The sequence below is a fragment of the Ornithodoros turicata genome, chromosome 2 (genome assembly GCF_037126465.1).
Source record: "Ornithodoros turicata isolate Travis chromosome 2, ASM3712646v1, whole genome shotgun sequence".
NCBI lineage: Eukaryota > Metazoa > Arthropoda > Arachnida > Ixodida > Argasidae > Ornithodoros > Ornithodoros turicata.
In genome coordinates this window covers 114,352,775-114,361,083 of record NC_088202.1, presented here as the reverse complement: position 1 = coordinate 114,361,083, position 8,309 = coordinate 114,352,775, and the positions used below count along the sequence as shown (strand labels likewise).

The following is an 8,309-nucleotide window of genomic DNA, read 5'->3' as shown; positions in this document are numbered from 1 at the left end:
TTTCTGACTCTCTGGTTGGGTTGTGTGACACGTAGGAGTAAAGCTCCAAGTAGTTTTTTAGACTGAGTCTCTCTGGCCTATCTTTTCGGGGCTAACTTGGGGCATTCTTGTGGATGCAACGCCGTTCCCGCTCAAGGTAATTAACATAGTGGTGCCGAAACCCGGGACACGGAGAACAAGGAAATACACAGCATCGAACGAGCCCTTCAGTCATGCCTAATACGAACGATCCGGAGAGGCTTAGGAGCAAGCGTGGAGCAAGGAGAGCGCAAGTCACGAAGCTTACTAACGATGCTGCTGCGGCACTTCAGGACCACAACACTACAGCGCTGGCTATTCACGTTCTCCTGGAGAAGCTGATTCAATGCAGCAAGGAACTCTATGCCCTGGATCGTGAAGTTGAGGAGCACACTCCCGCTGAAGAGTTCGACACGGATTATGCATCTGTGCTACAGTATGAAGAAAAGATCACAGAGTATATTGCCAAGTTAACTCGGACCTACGAACAGCTTCAAGTAGCGACTTCATCGGACTCTCCACCAGCGGTACCGACAACGATCGGGTCCCTAACGGCACCGACTAGCTCTGGCGTCAAGCTACAACGCCTCCAGCTCATGAAGTTTCGTGGCGATCTTGCAGAATGGCAGCCCTTCTGGGAGCAATACAAGGCAAACATACACGAAAACAGGAAGCTAAGTAAACGTGACAAGTTTCACTACCTTCGTTCACTGCTTCTGGGACCTGCTGCTGCAGCCCTGTCAGGGCTCCAAACTACTGAGGCGGCCTATGACGACGCGATTGCCCTGCTCGCTCAACGTTTCGGAGATAAAGGAAGGCTCGAGAGGCAATACTTAGAGAAACTGAGGACGCTCCCACGTGTCAGATCTTCAATGGACACGGCGGCTTTGCGGAGGCTCTACGACTACGTACAAACAAATACCTGTGGACTGCGCTCATTGGGAGTCCCAACTGTAACTTATTCGTCAATCATGACTGAGATATTGCTGGCTGCACTGCCACCCGACTTTCGACTAGATTATTACCGTGGACATGCCCAAGGCGAGACATCATCTCCTGCAGCAAACGACCAGTCCCCTGCCTCCGAAGACGAAAACGCGGCCTCTTCAGCCTGTTCGGAAGAGCTGAACAAGCTTCTTGGATTCTTGAAGAAAGAGGTTGAAAGCAGAGAGAAAAGTGGATTATATGTCCAGCTGGACGACAAGCAGCGCAAACAGCGGGCGACCACTACCAAGGATCATGCTGGTACGCCGTCGGCCCTTGCCTTGCACAGCCGGACAACGCCGGGTCTACTGAGCTGCATCTTCTGTAATGAAAAATCTCACACAACGGAGACATGCAAGGCTGACGTTCCATTGGAGGATAAAAAGCAGGCTCTCGCTAAGAACCGACGCTGCTTTCGATGTACGAAAAGCCACCACAGTTCTAAAGAGTGTCGGTTCAGGGGAAAATGCTCAAAATGCGGTGGTCGGCACGTGGACACTATGTGCGACCCTAACTGGAAGCCCAAACCGATCGAAGGCGAGCAGGCCACGAACGCTTCGCACACGTTAGAAGCTCCTGGGCTAATGACAGCGGTCTCCCATCTGAGCACTGTCCTCCTACAAACATTTCGCGCATGGGCAGTGGCGAACTCCAGGTGCCTGTACATTCGAGGTATCGTGGACAGTGGAAGTTCCAGGACGTTCATCCGCGAGGACCTCGCCCAAGAACTTGGTTTGAAGGAGGTGGCACAAGTGGTGATCGGCATCCATACGTTCGCCTCGGGATCGGACTGCACGCCTATCAAGCGGAGCGTGGTGGAGGTGACTGTTAGGAGCCAGTACGGTAATGAAGAGATTACTCTTGCGGCCATCGTTGTACCTCTGATTTGTAAAGACATCGAAGAATCACCAGTTGACAGTGAACATGTGCTGGAACTGGGGGACTGCGGGGAGCAGATCGCCGACATTGTTGCTTTTCCTGGCATCCCTCAAGTCAGTGGCATCAGTCTGCTAGTCGGATCTGATCAAGTGTCAAAACTAATCTCAGGAGAAATCCGCTGCTATGGAAGACAGCAAGAACTGGTTGCGGTAAAGACTAAGTTGGGTTGGACCTTCCAGGGCCCAAGTGCTACGAAGTCTCTCATCGCACGGCAAGCTGACAGCCTCATAGTGCTGAGGACAAACGTTAACTGCATGATCATACAAGACGAAGAGATACGGCGAATTTGGGAGGTCGAAAACACAGGCATCAACGAAAACCTCTCACCAACGGCTGCGAGTAATGAAGTACTGGCAGAGTTTCAGCGTAACATAAAGATTGCCAACGGGCGTTATGAGGTGTGCCTCCCCTGGAAGCACATCGACGTCCCCTTGCGTGACAATCGCGATATTGCGGAGAAAAGACTGAGGCGGTTGGTAAATCGGCTGGCACATGATGACGAGCTGATTACGGAGTACGACAAAAATATTCGAGCCTATCTGCTGAGCGGCCATGCTGAACCAGTGCCTGCATCTGGGTCGAAGCCATCCAAACGCGTGTACTACATGCCCCATCGTGAGGTCATCCGACCTCAGTCAACGTCAACGAAAATGCGGGTCGTCTTTGACGCGTCATCGCATTCTGGCTCTTGTACATCTCTCAACGACCACCTAGAAAAGGGGCCAAAGGTGCAACCAGACTTGTTGGACGTATTGATCCGCTTCAGAATGCACTCAATTGGAATTACTGCGGAAATAGAAAAGGCTTTTCTGCAGATCAGCGTTGACGAACGCGACAGGGATGCCTTGCGTTTCTTATGGTTTGACCATGTGCCGCAGAGGAAGAACTTAACCCTCAGTACGAATATTGTGGAATGGCGGATGCAGCGTGTACCTTTCGGCACATCGGCTAGTCCATTCCTGCTCGCGGCAACGCTACTGTATCATTTCAACTGCGTCACCGGTGGTCTGCAGAAGACGGCTGAGGTCCTGGCCTCATCATTCTATGTTGACGACCTTCTGACCGGAGCAGCGGACGTCGAGTCAGCAATTAAGCTCTACAGGGAAGCAAAGGACATCACTGAGAAAGCGAAAATGCGCCTATGCAAGTGGGCTTCTAACTGTGCAACTCTTCAAGACGTTTTTGCTCCAGAGGAGGGGGTTGTCCCGAACAGTGACTGCAAGACGACAAAGGTGCTTGGGACGGTGTGGGACAAAAGCGAGGATACACTTTCGTGTAGTTTAGACTCAATCCTCAACTACGTCGATCGCCTCACAGGCACCAAACGCAACGTACTGCAAGCTGCAGCCAGGATTTACGACCCTCTCGGCTTCCTTAACCCGTTCACCGTGCGAGCAAAAATGCTGTTCCAGGCTTTGTGGGTTGAGGAGAATGAGTGGGATTCACCTATGTCAGAAGACAAGGAAAAGCTCTGGAACGAATGGTGCAACGAAATTCCGGAACTGACAAAGGTCAGCGTGGACCGTTGCTTCCTGCCAAGCGGTCACAGAAATCCGCAACTACACATATTTTGTGACGCAAGTCCCAAGGGCTACGGGGCTGTAGCGTATCTTCGAGTTGAGAACAAAGACGGAACTGTAACATCAACAATTGTCCTCTCTAAATCTCGAGTAGCCCCCCTTAAAAAGTTGACCCTGCCTCGCCTGGAACTAATGGCTGCGTTGATCGGCTCGAGAATGTTGAACTACCTTAGGCGGACCTGCACAGGATTGGATTTTGACTACTTCCTATGGTCGGACTCAACGATTGCGCTTTGGTGGATAAGAAGACCCCGAGTGAATGGAAGCAGTTCGTGAGCAACCGCGTTGAGGAAATTCAGCAAAAGACCGATCACCGAAGATGGAAACATTGTCCGGGGACGGACAACCCTGCCGATTGTCTTACTAGAGGCATGCCCGCGAGGGCACTGGTGGATAGCAGCACCTGGTGGCAGGGACCCGCTTGGCTTCATCTCGACTCGTCAAGTTGGCCAAACAGCGACGTCGAATGGGACGACATGACAAACGACGAGAGGAGTTTCAAATCTAGCATCCTGCAAGTCTCGGTGTCATCGAATTCTGCAATCATGGATGCAGAGAAATACAGCAGCCACCGGAGACTGACAAGAGTTACCGCTTGGGTCCTACGCTTCGAGCGTAACGTGCGATGCCGTAACGGTCGAACTGTCGGCACTCTAACGGTGAAGGAGCTCAACGACGCGGATAACCTTTGGGTAAAGCAGGCACAGGCGGAGCATTTCGCCGAGGAGGTTAATCTGCTACAGATGGGTCATCCAGTGGCACCTGATTCGAAGTTGGCCAATCTACGACCGTACCTGGACGACAACGGCATCATACGCTTACGGACGAGACTGCAGTGCGGAGCAGATGGAGATGACGTGAAATGTCCAATCATACTTCCCCGCGCGCATCACTACACGAAACTTGTTGTGGAACGTGCTCATCACAGAACACTGCACGGAGGCTTGCAGGACACATTGAACGAAGTAAGAGAGCGCTGGTGGATTCCACAAGGCCGACAACTAACAAAAGCGCTCATATTCCGATGCATCACCTGCTCGCGTAATCGGGTCAAGGCAGCTTCAGCTCCCACTGCTCCACTGCCATCTGACAGAATTACTCCCAACCAGCCCTTCGAAGTAGTGGGAGTGGACGTTGCTGGGCCTGTGATGGTGCGATCCTAGCGCGGCTCGTCAAAGTCGTACATTGCGCTTTTTACGTGCGCAACAACGCGGGCCGTGCACTTCGAACTCGTTTCGGATCTCACAGCACGCTCATTTCTCATGGCGTTTCGCCGTTTCGTTTCCCGACGAGGATTACCGAATACTGTGTACTCGGACAATGCATTGACCTTCAAGAAAGCGTGCCGGGATATTCAGAAGTTGCAGACGGCCGTGCGACAGAGCGAAATCCAGGATTATTTTGCCTCCCACCAAATAAAGTGGAAATTCATCGTTGAGAGGGCAGCGTGGTGGGGCGGCTGGTGGGAAAGGCTAGTGCGTACGACGAAGCAGTGTCTCCGAAAGGTACTTGGACGACAGTCTTTAACGTTCGAAGAGATGATGACTGTCCTGCAGGACGCCGAAGCGTCGATAAATTCTCGCCCGCTTACGTACTTACACGCATCACCTGACGAGCCTGCCGCGTTGACGCCTGCTCACCTGCTGATTGGTCGACGACTCATCGCACTTCCGAGTGGTGAACATAAACAGCCGTCATCATCTGCGACCGACCTTTCCCGTCGATGGTGTCACCGCCAGAGAATAGCTGATCATTTCTGGAGAAGGTGGCACAGAGAATATCTGCTACATCTGAGGTCTGCCCACGTCTCTAAGCTCGTGGGGTACCATTCGCTGAAGGAAGGAGATCTTGCCTTACTGCATGAAGACAAGGTTCCACGCAATCTTTCGAAAACCGTGCGGATTGTTACGCTACACAAGGGAAGGGATGGCAAAGTCCGAGCATGTACCATAAAGCTGCCAACGGGGAACGTGACAAGAAGACCGGTACAGCTACTCTACCCCCTTGAAGCATTGCTGGGATGAATTTCATTCGGCGGGGGAGGATGTGTAAATATGTTTATAAAGGACTATCATGAACCACGTGACATCGAATGACTTCTTCACTTTTTTTTTCTGACTCTCTTGTTGGGTTGTGTGACACGTAGGAGTTAAGCTCCAAGTAGTTTTTTAGACTGAGTCTCTCTGGCCTATCTTTTCGGGGCTAACTTGGGGCATTCTTGTAGATGCAACGCCGTTCCCGCTCAAGGTAATTAACAGGAGAATGCACCCGTGCATACCTCGCGAGGCGCGGACCAGGTGTCTTACAAGGCGCTCAGAAATCCACCGCTTTGCGCGCGCCAGTCTCTTCTGAGCATTTTCAAGGCGTCCTGGGTAGCCGGTTCCGTCCCGACAGAATGGAAATGTGCGATGGTAATTCCCATCTTAAAGCCGGGCAAATCACCACACAACATCGATTCATTTAGGCCAATTGCCTTTACCAGCTGCATCCGGAAGACTTTCGAGAGAATGGTCCGGGCTTCTTCCCCCAGGTGATGGCCGGATTCAGACAAGGTAGATCTGCCGTTGACAATATCATCGCCGTCACCTCCTCCGCGCAGCCAGCCCGATCTGAAGGCCTACATGCCGCCGCTGTCTTCCTCGACGTTCCGAAGGCTTACGACAGCGTACTCCACAGTACTGTTGTGGCGACACTCCAAGAGGCTGGCGTGGGGGGCCGGATGCTGTCGTGGATTCAGGACTTCCTAACGGACAGGTCTTTGTTTGTGCGCACTACGGAAGGGGACACCCAATCCTTCCCTGTTCGCCGCGGCGTCCCGCAAGGTAGTGTGCTCAGTCCTCTTGTGTTCAACGTTGTCATGGCCTCCCTACCAGCTCACCTCCGAGGCAACGTCAGTATCACCATCTACGCCGACGACATATGCCTGTGGACCTCTGGCACGCGCCGTGACGCGATTGAGCGTCGCCTGCAAGGAGCCCTTGATGATGTTGTCCAGTATCTTCCTGACCGGGGACTGTCTATTTAATCATCCAAGACGGTCGCCATGGCGTTTACGCCCCGATCATTCCGCCAGGCCCCGCTATGGGTTGCAGGTTTGCCTGTGGAGTTCGTGCCACACCACAAGTATCTGGGCATTACCATCGACTGGGGCCTCACCTGGTCCAAACATATCAAAGCTTTCTCCTCCCAGCTGTCTGTCCTCGTCAATGTCCTGTGACGGATCTCTGGAACGTCATGGGGCCCTACCTGCACCGACCTTAAGCTCGTCCACACCTCCCTGGTGACCGGAACCCTGAGGTACAGCCTACCTGTCCTCCACGCCGTAAGCAGAGCCCATGAACGCGAGCTCCTCAACATCCAGGCCCGCAGCCTACGCGTCTGCCTGGGTGTTCCCAAAACGACAGAGACATACCTGGTTCTAGCAGAGGGCAAGGAGTCCCCAGCACACATTCTGTGCGACCTGGAAACCCTTCGCGCCTACTCACGATACCTTACTCGTCATCCCGCCCACCACTTGCGGGAAGTCGACCATGACTGCCGTGCCTCGGCATTCGGTGCCGCTGTCCGGCGAATGAAGGTGTCGGTCCCATCAACTGCGTCTACTTCGTCTTACACCCCACCAATGAGGTCGATGGTCACACCAACCGTGTGCACACATATCCCTGGCATCACGAGCAAAAGGGGCCAACCCTCGCCTGTAATGCGGTACCTCGTGCTGGAGCACCTGGACGCCTTACAGAGCCAGCGACTGCAAATATATGCCGACGGCTCGGTCTCCGCGGGCGTCTCCACAGCAGCACTGTTCCTCCCATCCGAAAACATCGAACAAGCCTTCAAGCTTCCCCACGAAACGTCGTCCACCGAAGCGGAGCTTGTAACCATTCACGAAGCACTGAAGCTTGTATCCTGTCGTCCACCTGGAAGCTGGACAGTCCTCACAGACAGCAAGTCGGCGCTGGAGGCACTGTCTTTGCCTCGCTCGCAAGTTGTTTTTGACATCCGCTCACTGATCCTGATTGTGCACAACCTCCTCATCTCCTCCGGCCACTCCGTGTGGTTTCAGTGGGTGCCAAGCCACACTGGCTTGCCGCAATAGCTGCGAGGAGGAAATACCTCGCGCACTTGTGTTGCAGTTTTGTTTTCTTCAGTTTCGGTTTCGAATTTGTTTGGCAACGCGGCTCAATCCGCTGTGTAAATCGTACGTCCGATCTCTCACAACGCACATTACGTCTGAACAGTTTTCCGAACCAGTAACTGCTTAAATTTATTTCGGTTCAGTTCGGGTTCGGTTCATCGCGAGGAAAATATTTTGGTTTGGTTCAGTTCCGGAACAGCGAAAAATACCGGTTTTTAGCTGTTTTCGGTTCGGGTTCAGTTTCGGTGCTGATCCCTGGTTTCGATCAGCTATCCGGCTGTCAATTTCGTGTTCATCCATCTGGTTTACCCACGGAGCCGACGGAAGATTAGGAACAGCCGCAAGAGACGCTTTGGTATTCCTTCTCAACGCGACTGCTAAACGACGTTGGCGGTTCTGTCGTTCCGTAGGTGGGATAGCGTGCTCTCATCATGGATGATGACGAATGCACCGCGAGCACTGTGTACCAGTGGGGTAGAGAAGGAGAAGGGACACCGAAACATCTCTTGCTGTCTTGCGGTTCATCCTTATCTTCCATCATTCCCGTGTGCCAACCAGGCGGATGAACACAAAATTGACAGCTGGATATGTGATCCAGGGAGCGCGTTGGTTCACTGCCCCGCGCAAGAAATATGTAAACAAAAACCGATGAA

At 52.9% G+C, this 8,309-nt stretch overlaps 1 protein-coding gene across 1 annotated transcript; it reads left to right on the top strand.

Moving 5' to 3' along the window:
* The first annotated feature begins 212 nt into the window (after positions 1–212).
* On the top strand, positions 213–3,797 carry LOC135384963 (uncharacterized). The gene has a single exon (XM_064614143.1). The coding sequence runs from the start codon at positions 213–215 to the stop codon at positions 3,795–3,797; it is 3,585 nt and encodes a 1,194-aa protein (XP_064470213.1).
* The last annotated feature ends 4,512 nt before the right edge of the window (positions 3,798–8,309 follow it).

Excerpts from the sequence above, each read along its gene's own strand:
- LOC135384963 (XM_064614143.1), top strand. The coding sequence starts at position 213 with ATGCCTAATACGAACGATCCGGAGAGGCTTAGGAGCAAGCGTGGAGCA.